We start from the raw sequence: 19,899 nt of genomic DNA on the forward strand, positions 1-19,899 counted from the left end.
GCCCACTGCGGCACTCCCTCCCACCCCCGGAAGGGGAACTGTGGGGGTGCGCGAGTTGACGAAATTAGGGGAAGTGGGCGCTGGAGCAGGAACTCGGGCGCAGCGCGCGCAGCTCACACCCAAACTGGAAGGAACCTGTTCTGCCCGGAGCGGGCGCGGAGCTGCCGCAGCCGCGAGCGCTGCGCGGGACCAGCCCCGGCGCGCGCGTCCCCCCCTCCCCGTTAACACCCCAAATGCTCAGGGCGCGGGCGGGGCCGCGTGGCGGGCACGCTGAGAGAGGGTGCAGGCGCACCCCAACAGCCCTGCACGCCCGCGCTCCCACTTGCATTGCAGCAAAGTGCCGCGGTTCGGTCGGGCCAGGCGCACCCAGGCTGGGGGATGAGGGCGTCATGCCAAGGACCCCAGCAGCGTTGGCGGGGGCGGCCAGCTCGGGACGGCGACGCGGTTACCTTCGGTGACCCCCAGCCCGGGCGGCAGGCGGGCGGGGCGCGCGCCCGGCGCGGCCCCGGTCCACGTGGGCCGGCGCGCGCGCGCCAGGCCGGCCCCCTCCTTGGCGGCGCTCGGCGCTCGCAGCACATGGTCGGCGGCGGCGCGCCCCCGAGGCCGGCGGAGACCGGCTGCAGCCGGTATAGGATAAGAGATAGGCAGCGACGCGGGGCCGGGGCGCGGGCGGCGGCACGCACGGCCCGGGCGGCGGCGGCCGGGTGGGGGGCGGGGGGAGGGTGTGGCCCGGGTGGCGGAGGCGAGGGAGTGGGTGGGGGGCCCGGGTGCTCCCGGCTCACCGGCCGGCCGGAGCCAACTTGTTATAGACTCGGGTCCACGCCCTAAGGGGTTAAACCTTTCTCATGTTACCGAGCTGCTTATAAGGAGGGGGAGGCCAAGCCTCCGCCTTATTGGGAGCCTTTTGGGGTTTATTCTCTTCCCTTCTAACTTGGTGAGTTGGTTTTATTATTTTACATGTTTAAAAGTTTGATTGTGGGGTATGGATGGCTTTTTAAAAATATATGTGTTGGGGCGGGGAGGCGGAGGAAACGACTTAACATTTTAGCATTTGGGAGAGATTTTTTTTTCCGAAAAAATATTCTGACAGTTGGGAATGTTCAGGGCCACCAGGATAACGCGCCCTCGCCAGTGCGGGCAGCTGAGAGTTGAATGTCCATGACCCCGGTATAGTTGGGGTCCGGAGAAAGACCCACAGCCTGGCCTGGTCTTGGAGTGCCCCCACCCGGGGTGGGGGTCTCCAGGCTGGCGGGGGAGTCGGGGGCAGCGGGCTCAGCCGGGCTGTGGATTTTCCGCATGAAGTTGCCTGCGCGTCGCTAGAGCGAAATGTCAGAGGTACCTTCCTTCCCCAGACTCGCGCGCGCACGCAGAGTGGCCACTGAGGCAGCGCGAGGGAAAGTGGGACTCCGGGTCTGCATCCCCGACACACCGTCCCGCGGCGGCCGGTGGTTCCCCGGGGAAGGCAGGGATTTCCCAGTGGAGCGCGGGCCCCGCACCTTGACGTTCTGAACTGTCAGCGGCTGACGGCCGGTCCCGCGCAACTTCCAAGGTTCTCTGGGCTGCCAACCGCAGGAAAGCGCTGGTGTAGCCGAGCAGTTCTGGAGCGAGGGAGGATGGTTTTGCAGAGGAAATGGATTATTTCCTTCTGAGTTGTTTTCATTCCCTTCACCCCAGCAGACAGGTGAAGAAGTTTGTTAGGTAGCTTGTAAAATGTCACCAAACACGGGGGGCGTCAGTCTTAGGGAAAGCTTCCAGGAGCCAACTGGGGGAAGAGCAATTACAACTTGTCAGCCTGGAAGCCCGTTTCGTTTGCACAGCTAGACTCCGTGCCAGCTCCCTTCGCAGGAGGTGGTTTCTACCTGGGATAGAGCTTTCTCCCGAGAACTTATTCTTGGCAAACATAGTGAGATGGGTGTCTTGTTGAGGGGTGGGGGGAAAACCAGTTCTTAATGCTGTGATCTGAGATGTATCCGAATCTCCATGTCCCTGGCACTGTTATGTGGCATTTTGGGGTCAACAATGCATCCTACAGATGAGTACTGTAGAAACACCTCTTCGTGTAATTAAGGGAAGGCTGTCCAAGATAGAAACTGACCGTATATGAATAAACAATGCAGCCAAGTGGAAAAACTCCTATCTTAATGAGTACCGCTAACCCTGAGTTTTCCTCCTGTGGTTTCCAAAACAGGACTTTCCTCAGTGGAACTCCTGAGGAGGACACTTAAATTAGGGGCTCAGGTTTCAACATCGTGGTCTTGCAAAATGGGCGAATTGGTTGTATCCAATGATTCAACACTGCTGAGGCAGGCGTCCAGGTTAGGTTTGGGACTTTTTTCAGATAGAGAATTCAAATCTGCTTCATGCAGATACAGACTGGTTTTGACAACCAGGGCCTGAGACCGTTTGTCAAAAGCTCTTCTCCAGGCTAGCCTTTAAACACAGTGGAGATTCCCAGTGCATTTATTTGCTCGAGCCCCACCAGCTGGGACAGCAGCCTTCTTGCTTCCATCCAAAGCCTGCATTTGGAACTGTGCTCTAAAACAGACCCTGAACTAGCACTCAGAAGGTCTATAATCCAATATTGTGCTCTTAGGTCAAATCTTTTCTCAGCAAATTAAATCACACTGAAAATCCCAGGTAGAGCAGATTTCCAAGCCTTAGCAGAAGTATTCCATTTATTTATTTACTTATATTTTCCTTTAAAAATGTATTTATTTAGGTACCTGGGATTGAACCCAGGGGTGAGGGGGCTTAACCACTGAGTCACATCTTCAGTCCTTTTCACTTTTTTATTTTGAGATGGGGTCTCACTAAGTTGCAAGCCTGGCAGTCCTCCTGCCTCAGCCTCCTGAGTCCCTGGGATCACAGGTTTGTGCCCCCATGCCCGATCTGCTATTTATTTATTTATTTATACTAGTGATTGAACCCAAGAGCACTTAACTACAGCCATATTCCCAGCCCATTTTTTAAAAATTATTATTTTTTTTTTTTTTTAATTTGAGACAGGGGCTCACTAAGTTGCTGAGAGCATCACTAAGCTGCTGAGGCTGGCTTTGAACTTTCAATCCTCCTGCCTCAGCCTTCTGAGCTGCTGAGATTACAGGAATGCTCCACCACACCCAGCCTGAATATCCATTTACTTAAGAGGACACTTTTTTTTTCCATTTTTTTTTTTTTTTTTTTTTTTTTGACTAGGTCTTGCTAAGTTGCTGAGGCCGGCTTGGAATTTGCAGTCCTCCTGCCTCAGCCTCCTGAGTTGCTGGGATTACAGGAGAGTGCCACCACACTGGCTTTTAAGAGATACGTAGATAGCCAACTACTACTGGGAAATATTCCAAACTGCTCAGCATATTTTGTCATTCTGATTCCTTACAAAGAACGTTGGGGTGCAAAAAAGTTAACTTCTGGGATCCCCCCCTCCCCCATTTAGAATTGTAGAGTTTACTGCTGGAAAATGATGGAGACTGCCTAGTCTAACCCCTGCTTTTAGGGAGGAAGTGATTTCAGCCAATTAATGGTAAACAGAAATTCAGCTACTGTCTAAGGCTGGAAGAAGTTAAACCCCTGGGCCTCACCTTCACAGGACCTGGGAAGGATAGGAGGCTGAGCTGGGTCAGAGGCTATCAGAATTGCCTTTTCTTAGGAAGAGATCTGAGATCAAAATCTAGTTCAGTTCCTTCATTTACCTGTTGAAGACACTGAAACTCAAGAAGTGAAGTGGTCCCCCAAGTCCACAGGGTGGCTCAGCTTGCCTTATCGACACACAGCCAACCCATATTCCTCCCCATCAGATACGACCACAAAGCCAGACAGGTAGCTTTCATATTCTAGAATTCAGAGAGGCTTCTGAGTAACTGAGCTCAAAATTTAGGCCTCAGTTCTTTGTTTGCAGAGGCAGAGACCATTTGTCAAGCCAGTGGGCCTTTTAGCTGAATGAATAGAAGAAAGTAAAGGGGGAAGAGTCTAGGAAAGAGTTTATTCTATAGTTAGGCACTTTCTCATACTGTGACTCAGTTTTATAAGGAGACATTGCTTTGGGAGTACCCCAAGACTCATTTGTTTAGTAAATGTTTAGTGAGCACATATTATGCACCAAATGCTGTGTGGGGCACTGGGACTAAGAGCAGCTGATTGCTCCTGCTGTGTGCAAAATGCAGGCATTATCACCTAGTAAGTTATCAAAACCAGGTTATTCTGTTATTAGGCCATGCTGTGGTCTTATCTTCAAAGCTAGACATCACAGGATGTAAAGAGACATAGGATGCCTTCAGATGGTAAAGCCATAAACTGGAGTAGGAAGGAGTAGGTTCATCTTATCTCTATGATGATTCCAGCAATAAGAAAGTAAATGTCTGTCCTCCAAGAATCCAAGAATGCAGGTGAAACTTGTCTTTGGTTATGATGTTTGGTTTGGTTCCTGGGAACTGAACCCAGGGATGCTTTACCACTAAGCCACATCCCAGTCAGTCCTTTTAATTTTTTGTTTTCAGATGGGATCCAGCTAAATTGCTGAGGCTGTGGCCTTGAACTTGTGATCCTCCTGCCTCAGCCTACTGCTGAGTCGCTGGGATTACAGGTGTGCACCACCACACCCAGCTTGAAAGTCATATTTGAATCTAGCCACAATAGAGTAGCACAGACATAAGTAAGAATTTTTTTTAAATAAAGGAACTGAGTCCTGAAGGTAAAACAGAAGTCAAAAGTTCAGTGTCTCCTGAGCAGCAGTCATAGATCAGATGTAACCAGTGCCCACCCATGTTTGCAAGAAGCATCTAGCATTTGCTCTGCCCTCCTAGCTCAGTTTGCTTGGGCCACCCACCAGGTTTGCCTGAGAAATCAGTTGGTTACTAGAACTTAGTGCTAAATTCAAAAGTTTCAACTTTTAAGGTCAATTAAAAGATATTCCAATACAACCTTCTCCTTTGACTGAAGAGGAATTCAGGTCCCGAGAGGGTCTCACAGTTAAGTGGCCAAACCCAGTTCACAGATCTCTTTACACACAGAGGTCAAAGGACCTTTTATCAGTCTTTATATAAAACACTTCCCTCCCTAGCTTTTAAAATGCAGCTCTGTAAGATAGAATCCCTGGGGAGGTTAGATTTGATTCTGAACCATTTTGATCCAGTCTTTTCATTTCTTGGGGGCTCCATTCTCCTAATTTTCAAAATGAGTAGAACTGTACAAAGACATTAAAAAGATGAACTCCAAATTCCCTTTAGCTTCAACATGCTGTGATTTTTTTTGTGTGTGAGTGGGGGGGTACCAGGGATTGAACCCAGGGCTGCTTAACCACTGAGCCACATCCCCAGCCCTTTTTATTTTTTGAGACAGGATCTTGCTACATTGCTTAGGGCCTCACTAAGTTGCTGAGGCTGGCCTCAAACTTGTAATCCTCCTGCCTCCCAGGTTGCTGGGATGGTAGGTGCTCCCCACTGTGCCCACTTCCCAATGTTTTTTGTTCAAGCTGGTCCTGAGCCCTCCATTAAGACTCTAAGACAGGGCACAGTGGCCCACACCTGTAATTCCAGCAACCTGGAAGACTAAGGCCGGAGGATCGAAAATTCGAGGTCAGCCCTCAGCAACTTAGCAAGACCCTGTTTTAGAATCAAAAGGGTCTGGAAATGTGGCTCAGTAATTGAGTGTCCCTCGGTTCAATCTCTAGTATCAAAAAAAGAAAAAAGAAAAAAAAGACTCTCAGCCTTATGGGCACCCAACCGTGCCAATATGATCTTGGACTTTGTAGCCACCTCGTCCTGACACAGAAATGTGCTGAACCCTGGAAAGATGGTTTAAACTGGTGAGCATTTCATTCTTAAGGTTTCTTGTTACTATTGATAACATACTTTAGTCCAGGGAGGCAGAAACCATGTGTCCCTCTTTTCACTGTAGTGTTTTCACAGGGAAAGCAGAAGACCTGGCACCTAATAGGTCCTTGGTGGGAAAAATCAAGGCTGCCTAGGTAGGGAGTAGGGCTAAGAAAGAGAGAAGCACTGGATTCTGTGAGCTTATAATGTGATCGAGCAAGGAAAGTCAGTGCCTAAAGACATTTGTCCCGTGAAGAAGAGCACCTCTGCAGGTACAGCTGGTCAGAGGAAGCCTTAGGGAAAGAGGTTGCCCCTGCCAGCTGGTGCGGGATCCAGCCTGGGGAAGCAGGATGGCCAGAGGCAGGGTGGCCGGAGACCAGAGGGCCAGGAGGAGCCCATTTTAACCCTGGCAGGTGAGTCGAGTCTGAGAACCAAAAGAAATTTCAGCACCCAAGATAGGCTGGGATCCAATGATGAGGGACATTGAAAGGCTAATGAGTGGGTCTTATCCTTGAGAAAAAGGGAAGCCATTGAAAAAGCAGCAGGGAAAAAAAAAAGCCATAATGATGCAATATTTCCAAAGGTCGATCGTACCAGACACGCGGAGCCAGTTCAGAAGCTCTTAAAGGAGCCGTGGGCCAGGGAAAGTTCAAACGTGCGGCCCCGGCACCTGGTGGAGGCCGCGGCCTGGCCCGCCGCAGGCTCCAGCACCCTCTCCTTCCCCGGCACGCCCTCCCCAGTGCTGCGTTCACTCTCTGCCCCAGCTGCCTCCTCCGAGTGCCACTTTTGAAAGGCCAGCAAGGGCGGGGTGCTGTGGGAGCCGGTTGGCTGGAGGGCTCCTGGCCCACTTAGGTCAGTTGCTTTCTGTGCGGGGGACACTCTGCAGCCGCTCAGCCGACATCTGGAGCTCCCTCGCCGCCCGTCCACCTTTCCATGTGCCCTCAGGCATGACATGACGTGCCCACACAAGCCTTTGCTGCAGAGAGCTCAGGCTTCTTGAAGCATCTTACGCCCTATTTCACGCACCCAAGTATTTTAACAGCGCCAGCGTGCGAAGAGTGGGCCTGGGTCCCTGCCAAGGACGAGGCTGCTGAGGGGAGGGAGGTGTGGGGCTCCATCAGATTCCTAGTGAAGATGACTGACTGGCTTCTGCAGTACTGGGGACCGAACGCACGGGTGCTCTACCCTGAGTCACACCCCCGGTCCTTTTTCTTCTTCTTTTTTTTTTTTTTTAATGTTTTATTTTAAGATAGGATCTTGCTAACTTGCCGAGGCTGGTCTCAAACTTGAAATTCTCCTGACTCAGTCTTCTGAGTTGCTGGGATAGCAGGCGTGTGCCGTGACTCAGTCTCCTGAGTTGCTGGGATAATAGGTATATGCCACTGTGTCCCAGCTTGCTGGATCTATAAAGTCACGTTATCAGATCTTATGATCAGGGATCACAAACCTACTGCATAGATGAGCTTATACCCTGTTATTTTTCAGTTACCTCCTTTACCAATAAGAACTTTCCCTTAGTGACGCATGCCCCCTGAGAATTCACCTGTATGTAGCTCTGTAATTGTAAAGAATTCTCAGGCTTGGGGGTGGTTGCCTTTAAGAGCTCTTACAACCCTGGGTTCTTTATTATTATAGAAACCATTAATTTTTTTAGTTGAGCTACAAAAATATATATGTATATACATATATGTCACTGCTTGAAAGTAAATGTGACTTCAGAGACTTTGCAGAGTTCACATGCTAGCGTCCAGTCAAGAAGACTCAGGTTAAATCTGCCTCTTACTTCCTGGTATTACGGCTCAGGTCTGCTCGTGCCCGTGTTCATTGCAGTTCGAAATGGAAAGGCATAAGGGGAACCAGTGCCCAGACAGGGCCCTGAGGTCTGTAGTTACTTAGTTACTGCATTTTAAGTGCTTGCCATGTGTTCTGAGACTCAGTTGCTAAAACACCAAGTGGAGATCATCACCTTCAAGGAACATACGCAGAGCAAACTCAGAAGACAGAAGTTTGGCCTGCAGTTACATTCTGAGTACGCAGGGACATCTACATGGGGGCCCAAATCAGAATCAGAATGTCACTTAGTAAGTGCAAAGTGGGGGCAAGAAGACTTGGATGATCTCGATGGCCTGGGCACCCGGCAGGAAGCCTGTGTTGTCTCCAGCACTTGTGGAAGGTGCCAGACCTGCTGTCAGTGTTGGCCCTTCCGCATCCCTGTTCAAGACTTCACTTCTGAGTTCTTTGTCTTTGCAGTACCGGGGATTGAACCCAGGGTGCTCTGCTCCCGAGCTACCTCCCCAGCCTTTCATTTCCATACCCAGGCAGGGATACTCCTGCCTCAGCTTCTGGAGACGCCAGATTATAGGTGTGCGCCGCCGTGCCTGACTCCTGGGCGTCTCTAATCGGCATTCCTTGAGGCCAGTTCAGTCTTTCTTTGCCTAGCTTGTCTCCTTTGAGGTTAGCATCCGTACTGGATGGCCAGTCTCTGCCTCTCAGTGTGTCCTGCTTTGCTGGGCACAATGGTCACACCTGTTATCCCAGCAACTCTGGAGTCTGAGGCAGGAGGATCACAATTTGGAGTCCAGCCTCAGCAACTTAGCAAGACCCTGTCCCAATTTAAAAAAAAAAAAAAAAAAAGGCTAGGAATGTAGTTCATGGTAAAGTGTCCCTGGGTTCAATCCCCCGTACCAAAACATGTATTCTATTCTGACTCTCTTGTTTTTCCAATTTAACTGTCACAGGGAGTCTTATTTCCGAGTTCTTTGTGGGCCCCATGTATAGTTTAAAGATAGGTGGACAGACAAATGGATATAAAATCGTCCAAAGGTGATACAAACTACATAATGTAAAGATCCAACAACCTAAAAAGTGTGGTGTCTCTGATCTGCTGTCTGCTCAGATGAGCCCTCACGCTATTGCTGATCTGAATTTTTTTTTTTCAACTTCTTATTTCAGATTAAGAATGACCCAGATGAAATCAAAGCTTTGTTCCAGAGCCAACGTGTACACTCAAGTGCCTGACGGAGGGTGGGGCTGGGCAGTAGCCGTTTCCTTTTTCTTCGTGGAAGTCTTTTCCTACGGCATTATCAAGACATTCGGCGTCTTCTTTAATGACTTAATGAACAGTTTTGATGAATCCAATAGCACGATCTCATGGATAGTATCAATATGTGTCTTCGTCTTGACATTTACAGGTCAGTGCGCCTTTCAGCCCATCCACGACATAAGCACCTGCCCCTCTCAATCTGCCCGACGTGGTGATAGCAGCCAGTGTGTTTGTGATGTCCACCCTAAGAGGTCCCCTGGGCCCTCTGTGATTTCAGTTTAGTAATAGTTTCAGCAGGTTGGAGACTAGCAAGAAACAAGAGGCATTTGAAGATTTACAGCTTTAGGATTCAGTAGCGCCCTTGAGGAGAGCAGCGAACCCTGTTCTATGCAGGGGTCTGCAGTCATTGTCCAAGGAGGAGGCATCCAAAAGTTCTTGACATTCAAAGCACTCTCATAAAAAACGTGCTTTGAAAACAGGTTGGAAACATATACATGCGGATACAGGAAGAAGAAAGATGGGGGAGGTATAAAAAGGTAGACAGTCAGCCCTCCGTCTGTAAGGGCTCCTCTCCCAGATGCCACCAATTGCAGATTGAAAACGTTTTGCAGCCGGCAGATGCTATGGCTTAGTCCTGCCATGGTTCTTGTCCTTGTCCTTATCCCCTGACAAATACAGTATAACAACTGTGCGTTACCTACATTGTATCAGGTAACATCAGTAATCTAGAGATGATCTAAAGTAAAGAGAATACATGTCTAGGTTATATGAAAGTAGACCATTTTATGTACGGGACCGGAGGAGCTATGGATTTTGGTGTCCTGGCGTGGGGGGTGGTCCCAAAACAACCCCCTGTGGCTCCCGAGGAATGACTGTAATAGAAGATGACAAACACTGTCCTAAGGAGACGCTGAATTCCAAACACTGATTCCTTAAAGGGCCTCCCTGAGTCATCGTCCTACGATACTCCCAGATCCGACTGCACACAATAAATGGGGTTTTAGGATCATTGTTAACATACTGCTTCTCGCTGGGTCCTGCATAGGCCTCCTGTGAACACCCTGAGGTCACGGGTGCTCGTCTGACCGTCAGAGGCAACGCCGAGGCGTTCCTGAGAGAGTAGGGCCGTGGGGCTCACATCACAAAGCCAGCCAGGCCCACCTTAAACATGACTTCACCCTATGTCCTTTGTGCAACTGTTATTGCGGAAGTTATCACTGTAGTTAAAGCCCTTTAAATGTAGTTCAGTTTTAGCCATACAGTCTTACAAGGCTGCCTGTGGGTTTTTAGCCTCAGGGGAGAGCAGGAATCTCCCTTGCTGGTCCTCATACAATCTCTTGTAAGTTTCATGAACTGGATCCTACTTTAATTTCAATTATTCAGACTTCATTTCCAAATTGTGGAACGCTTACTTACTCAGGAAGACAATTTAAATCAGAACCAAAATTTTGCATTCGATAATCTGAACAAAAAGAAAATGTAAATGCTTAAGTCTAAGCTCTTTAATAAGCAAAGCGAACAATGCAGTCAACTCTGATTAATGCAATGAGACCAGAAAGTATTCTAAATATTATTCTAGCTGTTAAGACTTTGAGCCAACACACCAGCTCAGAACGATGACAGTGGCTTCATCATTAGCTACGGTTCAATATCGGTCTGCGGCGGCGTTTTAATACCTAAGGATAGCTACGTGTGACTGACCCCAGCCAAACAGAAGGGGTTTCCCACCCCTTCTCTGCCCACCTTCCTCTTTGACCCAGCTCTCTATGGTTCACTTATCTCGCTGTACTCAAGTCAATATTAAGTAGCATGTAACTAGGAAACTAATCTGCTAAATTGAAATGTCCCAGGGGACAAAGCTTCTAGAGCCGAGCAAATGGATCCATCAGCCACTCTGAGTTACCTGCCCCATTGCTGGCCCTTTCCAGGTGTGCGCTGAGTAGAGGGGGCAGTGAGCCAGGAAATCAGAGGAAAGCCAGGTGTTTGTTTTTTTTTTGTTTTTTATAGTAAAGCTACAAACCCAGCCCTTTTTATTTTTTGTTTTATTTTGAGACCAAGCTGACCTCAAACTTGTGATCCTCCTGCCTCAGCTACAAAGTTGCTCAGACCATAGGCATGTGTCACCATGACCAGCTAGGGAAAACCACAGATTTTATTACAGAAAAACATAAATGCATATTTATTTTTGGAAATGCTTATGGTAGGCCAAAATCTTTCATCTAAAAATATAGATATAAATTTTATCCTATTATTCTATGCTAGGGATCAAACAGAGGGCCTCAGGCATTGGAGGCAAACTCTCTTCCACAGGGCTACACCCCCCAGTCTCTTGGCTCTCTGTTTATTTTTTATATTTTTGGCACTGGGGATTGAACCCAGGAGTGCCCTACCACTGAGCTACATCCTTGGCCCTTTTTATTTTTTATTTTGAGACAGGGTCTCAGTTGCCCAGGCAAGCCTCTGACTTGCAATCCTCCTGCCTCAGCCTCCCGAGAGTAGCTGGGATCACCCCCGTGCCCACTATGCCTTGGATTTCTCTTCTAGAGAGCTCAGAGAATCTTGCTTAATTTGAACAAATACTAAAATAATTTTTGAACTGACCTCAGTCGCCATTGCCTGCGCGCTGTCGTGTATATTTTACATCATTCCTCCATGCGCCAAACTGGGAGGATGGACTCTCCCTGGAGCCGGCACCAAAGCCCCCAGGCGCTAACCAGCCATCTTTCCTTCCTCTCCCTGCAGCTCCCCTGTCCACCGTCCTGAGCAACCGCTTTGGACACCGGCTGGTGGTGATGGCGGGAGGGCTGCTGGTCAGCACCGGGATGGTGGTAGCCTCCTTCTCCCAGAAGGTCTACCACATGTACGTCACCATCGGAGTCATCTCAGGTGAGTGTCCCTCTCGAGATGGCGCGTCTGAAAAACAAGGAAGGGGAGGGAAGACATTAACCCCAAATCCTATTTTTCTCTCTCTCTCTTCTTTGAATTTAATAACGTTTGAGATCAGTGGTTTCCAAGTGGGTGATACAGACTGCAGAGGAGGAGACTTATTTTCAAGTGCCCCAGAGTTTTTGTTTCTTTCTTTCTTTTTTTTTTTTTAATTTGCCGGTTATGAGATAAATTGCTCTTTTGCTCTCGTGTGCAACCAGGACATCATTTTCACAAAGAAGGACTTTAGTTTCTGCAGCCAGCATCTCTCAAAAAGGAGTCCAGACCTTGTTCATGAATGATATGCATGAGGTTAATTAAATTTGTATACTTACAATTCTTCATAGTTACACCTGCCAAAAGACTTATTTCCAAATATAAGTCTTAGTTTTTATGCTCCTGACTTCCCAGAATAACTGTTAACAATTTAACCAGACTTTATATATTAATTCTCCGGTGCTGGGGACCAAACTCAGAGCCTTGTGCATGCCACGGAGCTGCATCTGCTGCCCTTTTTAGTTTTTGAGATAGGATCTCACTGAGTTGCCCAGGCTGGCCTCCAACTTGGCGACTTTCATGCCACAGCCTCCTGAGCACCTGGGATTACAGATCTGTGCCAGTGCCCAATGTACCCAGCTTATCGAGACTTTCTATGAAACCCATTTTGTTTTGCTACATTACCTTTCTCCAGAATGAATTACCTGGCTCACAGAACACTTCTTATTCTAAAAAATAAAAACCCTCAATCTTTTCTTTCTTTCTTCCCCCGCCCCCCCACCCCAGTATTGGGCTGGGGATTAAACCCAGGGATGATCTACCCCTGAGCTATGTCCCCATGCTTTTTTACTTTGAGACAGTTGCCGAGGCTGGCCTCCAACTTGTGATCTCCTGCCTTGGCCTCCCGAGGTGTGGGATTACTGACGTGAACTGTCACACCCTGCAAAATCCTCAGTCTTTGCACCTTTCAATCAGTGTGGTTCTCACTGCCCTTTCTTTTGCTTGCAGGTCTGGGGTACTGCTTTAGCTTTCTGCCCACTGTCACCATTCTGTCACAGTATTTTGACAAAAGGCGCTCAGTCGTCACTGCTGTTGCTTCTACAGGAGAATGTTTTGCTGTGTTTGCTTTTGCACCAGGTAGGTGGATAATGACTGTCTGTGGAAAGGGGGAAAGCCACTCTGGGGTCCTAGCCACACTAACTGTGGCCAGCAGTGTGGGTGGCTTTACCTGGAGCACAATGAAAGGTTATTTGTTCTTCCTTCTCCGGCACCTTCAGGATATTTCCGTCTTAACCCCTATTTTAGGAATTTAAACCATTTTAAATTTGAAACCAGATTTTATATCAATGGGAAGATATGTATTCAGTGGTAAGGCTTTTTCTTGAAATATGCAAGGTAATTCCAGAATAATTTAATGATCTATTTATATTTTATTTCTCTTTTCAAATGTGGGTTTAAGTTACGCTGATGAAGTCAGTTTGGTGTGTGTACGGATAATCTCGCAGCAAAGAATTTTCCCCTTTATTTCCCTAACTTAATGTCCATACGTGAATTACAAGAACACTGACATAGCAGACAGATAACTGTGGAGACCGGGATTCGTTTCTCTCTCTGCCAGTTCTTGGTGATCGAGCCAGTGAATTGTATTTGGCGGGTAGGAGACACGGGCAGGAGGCCTTTTTGAGTCCTTTGTATATCCTGGCAATTAATCCTCTGAGGGGCGGGTGGCAAAGATTTTCTCCTATTCTATAGGCTTTCTCTTCATGTTGTTAATTGTTTCCCTTTCTGCGAAGAAGCTTTTTCGTTTGATAAAATACCATTTATTGATTTTTGTATTTTACCTCTTGCGCTTTACTGTTGAGGAATTCGGTTCCTAAGCCAACATGATGCAGATTTGGGCCTACTTTTTCTTCTAGTAGGTGCAGGGTCTCTGGTCTAATGCTTAGGTCCTTGATCTCTTTGAATTGAGTTTTGTGCAGGGTGAGAGATAGGAGCCGAATTTCATGTTATTACATACATATTTCCAGTTTTCCCAGCACCATTTGTTGAAGAGGCTATCTTTCCTCCAATTTATGTTTTTGGTACCTTTGTCTAGTATCAGACAACTGTATTTATGTGGGTTTGTCTCTGTGTCCTCTATTCTTTTCCATTGGTCTTCATGTCTGTCTTGGTGCCAATACCATGCTGTTTTTGTTACTATAGTTCTGTAGTGTAATTTAAGGTCTGGTATTGTGATGCCTCCTGCTTCACTTTTCTTGCTGAGGGTTGCTTTGGCTATTCTGGGCCTCTTATTTTTCCAAATTAATTCCATGACTGCTTTTCCTATTTCTATGAAGAATGTCATTGAAACCTTTAAGTGAATTGCATTAAATCTATATAGCACTTTTGGTAGTATGGCCATTTTGACAATATTAATTCTGCCCACCCAAGAACGTGGTAGATCTTTCCATCTTCTAAGGTCTTCTTCAATTTCTTTCTCTAGTATTCTGTAGTTTTCATTGTAGAGGTCCTTCACAAACTCTTGTTAGATTGATTCCCAAATATTTTCTTTTCTTCAAGGTTGTTGTGAATGGGATAGTTTTCCTAACTTCTCTTTCAATTGATTCATCACTGATGTATAGGAATGCAATTGATTTGTTAGTATTATTTTATATCCTGCTACTTTGCTGAATTCATTTATGAGTTCTAGAAGTTTTCTGGTGGATTTTTTTTTGGGTCTTCTAAATATAGAATCATGTCATCAGCAAATAGGGATAATTTGAGTTCTTTTTCCATTTGTATTCCTTTAATTTCTTTCTTCCAATTGCTCTGGCTAGAGTTTCCAGGACTATGTTGAATAGAAGTGGTGAAAGAGGGCATCCCTGTCTAGTTCTAGGTTTTAGAGGGAATGCTTCCAATTTTTCTCCATTTAGAATGACATTGGCCTTGGGTTTAGCATATACAGCTTTTACAACATCGAGGTGTGTTCCTACTATCCCTAGTTTTTCTAGCGTTTTGAACATGAATGGGTGCTGTATTTTGTCCAAATGCTTTTTGTGCATCTATTGAGATAATCATGTGATCCTTGCCTTAAAGTCTAATGATGTAATGAATTACTTTGTTGATTTCCATATGTTGAACCAACCTTGCATCCTGGAATGAACGCCATCGTGATCATGGTGCAGCATCTTTTTAATGTTCTGATATGTGATTTGCCAGTATTTTATTAAGAATTTTTGCATCTATATTCATCAGGGATATTGGTCCGAAGTTTTCTTTCCTTGTTGTGTCTTTGTCTCATTTGGGTAGCAGGGTGATACTAGCTTCGTAGAATGAGTTTGGAATGGTTCCCTCCTTTTCTGTTTCATGGAATAATGTGAGGAGGATTGGCGTTAGTTCTTCTTTGAAGGCCTGGTAGAACTTAGCTGAGAATCTGGGCTTTTCCTTCTTGGTAGATTTTTTGATGGCGTCTTCAATTTCATTGCTTGAAATTGATCTGTTTAAATTTTCTGTGGTCCTCCTGATTCACTTTGGTAGGTCATGTGTCTCTAGAAATCTGTCAATATCTTCAAGATTTTCTATTTTATTAGAGTATAAATTTTCAAAGTAGGTCCTAATTATCATCTGTATTTCAGTGGTGTCCATTGAGATATTTCCTTTTTCATTGTGAATTTCGGTAATTTAGTTTTCACTTTCTCTTTGTTAGCTTGGCTAAGGGTTTTTCAATTTTATTCATTTTTTTCAAAGAACCAACTTTTTGTTTTGTCCATTTTTTTTTTTTTTTATTGTTTCTTTGGTTTCAGTCTAATTGATTTCAGCTCTAACTTTAACTACTTCCCATCTTCTGCTCTTGGTGTTGATTTGTTCTTCTTCATAGTATCCCAGAGACTTCGATGTGTTGTGTTGCTAATCTCATTTACCTCTAAGTATTTTTTTTTATTTCCTCCCTGATTTCTGCTGTCCATTTGTCATTCAATAGCTTATTATTTAGTCTCCAGGTGTTAGTGTAACATCTATTTTTTTTTTAATTTTACCATTGATTTCTAACTCCATCCCATTATGATCTGATAGGATGCAAGGTATCATCTATTTTTTCGTCTTATTTCACTTCTTGCATCTACCTGGAAAACCTGCACCTTCCCAAGATCTTCTGGAGATCTGGGTTGAACATTTCTGTATAATAATTATCATGCACACTCTCCTTATTGATTCATAAAGCAAATCAAAACCTAGAATAAATGATCATCTAGATTCCTGCATCCTGCTGCTAGGTAAGCTCTTAGGAGAACAGTGACTAAGTCTGTAACCATGTGTCTCCTGGTATGGTCCCCTGGCCTGGAGCCCATTACTGACCTTCGGTTTTTTTCCTTTCTTCAAGCGATCACGGCTCTGAAGGAGCACATCGGCTGGAGATACAGCCTCCTGTTCGTGGGCCTGCTGCAGTTGAACATTGTCGTCTGTGGGGCACTGCTGAGACCAATTATCATCAGAGGGCCCGTGTCACCGAAAACAGTCACCCACGAAAACCGGAAAGAAGTGCAATATATGCTTGAAAATGAGAAAACAAGAACCTCAATAGACTCCATTGACTCAGGAGTAGAACTAACTACCTCACCAAAAAATGTGCCTAGTCACACTAACACGGAACTGGAACCCAGGACTGACCTGCAACAGACCCTGGTGAAGACCAGCCCCAAGCCCTGCGATCAGAAAGCCCCCTTGTTGGACTTCTCGGTCTTGACAGAGAAGAGCTTTATTTGTTATGCATTATTTGGCCTCTTTGCCACGCTGGGATTCTTCGCACCCTCTTTGTACATCATTCCTTTAGGTATCAGCCTGGGCATTGACCCAGATCGTGCGGCTTTTTTATTATCGACGATGGCAATCGCTGAAGTTTTTGGAAGGATCGGAGCTGGGTTTGCCCTCAACCGAGAGCCCATTCGGAAGATCTACATCGAGCTCATCTGCGTCATCTTGTTGACTGTGTCTCTGTTCGCCTTTACCTTTGCCACCGAATTCTGGGGTCTCATGTCCTGTAGCATATTTTTTGGGTTTATGGTTGGAACAATAGGAGGGACCCACATCCCGATGCTCGCTGAAGACGACGTGGTGGGGATCGAGAAGATCTCTTCTGCGGCTGGAGTCTATGTCTTCATTCAGAGCATTGCAGGGCTGGCGGGACCACCCCTGGCAGGTAATTTAAGGGCACGCGATACACACCCTTGTCTGCCTTCCCCTTAGTGGTCTGTGCTAGCTTCCTGTTCAGATCTTAACTTTAAAATCTGCTTCCATTCGGACACTTTCGTTGAATTCTAGAGCTGTCAGGGCTAAAGAGAAATGAAGAAACTGAAGGCCCAAAGAATTTAAACCAGAGGTCATCGAGTAAATCAGTGACCAAGTCAGGATTAGAACGTGTGTCTGCAAGCGCAGGTTGCCCCGGGTGTTCTCCGCCAGCTTGCGTTGTCTGATGCTGGTACTGTAGGGGAACCCAGGCAAACATGACCTTTATAACCCACCTGAGTTTTGGAATAACAGAGCTCAGGGGTTTCTAGAGGTTGCTTTTCCTTCTGAGGAGAGGTGTTTGGGAATTGAGCACACTGCAACACTCTTCATTGATTACGACAGATTATCCTTGTTGGAGGGACACATCTATTTCATATCTAGATCTGATATGTCCTTAAAATTACTGCAATTAGAAATCTGCCCTGTTAAAAGGTACTAAGTGAGTGCCAATGAAAACAGTGCAGCTCTTTCCAAGATCCTGACTTTTTCAAAGAAACATGCACACACCTGTCCCGGTGTTTTAGATCCTCTGCTCGGATAGACGAGCCCATGAAGAACAAATTAGCAACTTGTATTTCCAGGTGCTAAGTACACAGTGTGTTTGATTTATTAATCCAGCAGAGATTTCTTCCTTGGGCATTAGGGAAAAAAAAAAAAATAGGTGTGCATCCGGATAGTGTAACAACAAATCCCATCATTACGTCCAATGACAATGCACCAACAAAAGATGTGGGGAATAAAAAGAGGAAGGCAGGCGAGGACACTGAGACGCTTCTGACGTGGACAGGAGCGTGGGCAAAGGATGCCCGTGGGGTTAACGTCATTAATGGTGCCGCTGCTTTCTTCCAGGTCTGCTGGTGGACCAAAGTAAGATCTACAGCAGGGCCTTCTACTCCTGTGCAGCAGGCATGGCCATGGCTGCAGTGTGCCTCGCCCTGGTGAGACCGTGCAAAAGGGGACTCTGCCAGCGTCCTCATCCAGGCGAAGCACAGGCAGAGCCCCAACGAGGGAAGGCGCTGCAGGACATTCCCGAAGACTTTCTGGAAATGGACCTTGGGAAAAATGAGCCAAGAGCTGCCGTGAAAATGGAGCCAGTGTAACAGGTTCTCCTAATAATAGCAGCCGCCATGTTGGCTGGGAAGGGGGTGCCACAGGGGCCACAGGAAGGTAGAGGAGCTGACCACTCACTCCACTTTCAAAACTGCATTTTAAAGGGAACGTGTATGCAAACAGCACTATCATGTTTTGTTTGTTTTGCCCTAAGTTTTCCTTTGTGCTTATTTTTTTTTAAGCCAAAACAAAAACAACCAAACTCTCTTCCATGTGTAAATCTGGCTCTATTCAGTAGCAATACAAACACGTAGAAGGACTCTGGTTCCCTTCCAGTATGAAAATAGTGACATGAATTGGCCAGGTGGTTTTAAGAGCATTCACGTGATAAAACCAGTATCTTATAAAATGACCCAGGTCATTCAAATGAAATTGCTTATCCTCACCCCCACCCAGAAAAAAAATCTTGACTCATTAAAAGATTTCTAATTTTCAGAAATAGAATTTTTTTTTTTTTTTTTTTAAGAAGTTGAAAAAGACTGAGGTGTCCATTAACAAATTATGGCCTCTGGTTTTCCAAAAACTGCATGGAAATGAAGTACAGTTTAAGACCAAACATCTGATTAATAAGCAAAAAATTTAAAAAAATATATATATATATAACTTGAATGTCATAAATGTGAAGATTACCACTTCTTTTTATGGCCAGTCAGCACCAAAAGTATTTCAATACAGAAGATAATGGAATTGCATTCAAAAATGCATTTCCTGTTGCTTTTAATTATTCAGAAATATGTGATTATAGTGTCTTTAATTTAAACCACTATTTATTATTAAGTTATTCTAGAATGATTAATCAAAAGAAAACATAATCTGAGACATCGACAGCATTTTTACCTCCTTCCTGCAATCCTTTAAATGCCTCAACGAATACTTCTCTGGTCTTATAAAGTTACTCTCACACAAGGCCAAATTGTAATGATTCTTCAATTTGATTAAAGGTAATGGATGCTAGTTAAAGGGGAAAAAATAATGGAGAGCAAATCGCCTTAGCTTTTAAAAGATAGTTTCTTTTATCACCTAAGAATACTTGAGGATCTTCTTTGATCAAAATTATAGTTCATTGAATTGTCAAAGCACTTCTGATTTTGTAAACGCTTAACTGTGGAAGCATCTCTGTATTTCATTTGGGAGTAGCAGAGACATTTATGTTACCATCACAAGTTACAAGTTGCAGTTTTCATCTTACATGGAACTCGATTGTTCTGCGTTGCCACAGGGATCAGGCAAGTGGCCATTATTGTTTTGGAGTTACACTACATGCATAGTATTTCTCATGTTAGCAGTTTTCCATAAAGAGGATGAGAGGTGGGCTGCGTCCTCACCTGCGTTACTGAAATCTCACCCTACAGGTGATAATCAATGCTTGCTGCTCCATCTGTATTCATCTTTACTGTTAATTTATGACAACTCAGGGGGAATAAATAAAACAAGCCTAGTTTGGTTCCAGGTACACACAAGCTTGAATATTTCTGTGCACTGAAATGTAAGTGGCATAGTTCATCACCACCGACGACATTTTGTACAGCATTTTATCAGCCATAGAAATAGGACAATCTGTAAAACTCTGGGGAGGGCGAGGGAGGAAATGACAAAGCGTCTATCAAAAACAGTCACACCTAAAACAAGGTGGATGTAGCACATCTCTGCCATCGCTCGAGAGGACTCTGAGCTCGGCAGGTTTGCAGACCTACGCGACTTCAGCACTTTACAACGTATTTTGTACTATGAATGTTCAACACAGTTTAATATTTATAA

At 45.7% G+C, this 19,899-nt stretch overlaps 2 protein-coding genes across 8 annotated transcripts in view; one reads left to right on the forward strand and one right to left on the reverse strand.

The window, feature by feature from the left end:
* The window catches only part of ARSG (arylsulfatase G), a 121,301-nt gene that overhangs the window by 92,465 nt on the left and 8,937 nt on the right, over positions 1-19,899 (reverse strand). The window contains exon 1 of one of the 4 annotated variants that reach the window (XM_079131989.1): positions 450-579. The exons of the other annotated variants lie outside the window; for them this stretch is intronic. The gene's annotated coding sequence lies outside the window, so the exon portion shown is untranslated. Of the gene's footprint in view, positions 1-449; positions 580-19,899 lie in introns of those variants that run through there. 4 annotated transcript variants of the gene reach the window in all.
* SLC16A6 (solute carrier family 16 member 6) lies at positions 463-18,460 on the forward strand. 4 transcript variants are annotated; one of them, XM_079131981.1, is made up of 6 exons: positions 463-626; positions 8,757-8,995; positions 11,590-11,733; positions 12,778-12,906; positions 16,127-16,942; positions 17,881-18,460. In XM_079131981.1, exons 1-6 carry the CDS (start codon positions 577-579, stop codon positions 18,129-18,131), a joined length of 1,629 nt encoding a protein of 542 aa, XP_078988107.1. In that variant the 5' UTR covers positions 463-576; the 3' UTR covers positions 18,132-18,460. The 4 variants fall into 4 exon arrangements, with proteins under 4 accessions (XP_078988107.1, XP_078988108.1, XP_078988109.1 ...); XM_079131982.1 differs by lacking the exon at positions 463-626 and adding an exon at positions 756-934; XM_079131983.1 differs by lacking the exon at positions 463-626 and adding an exon at positions 3,797-6,217.

This window comes from Sciurus vulgaris (genome assembly GCF_902686455.1).
Source record: "Sciurus vulgaris genome assembly, chromosome: 3".
NCBI classification, from domain to species: Eukaryota; Metazoa; Chordata; class Mammalia; order Rodentia; family Sciuridae; genus Sciurus; species Sciurus vulgaris.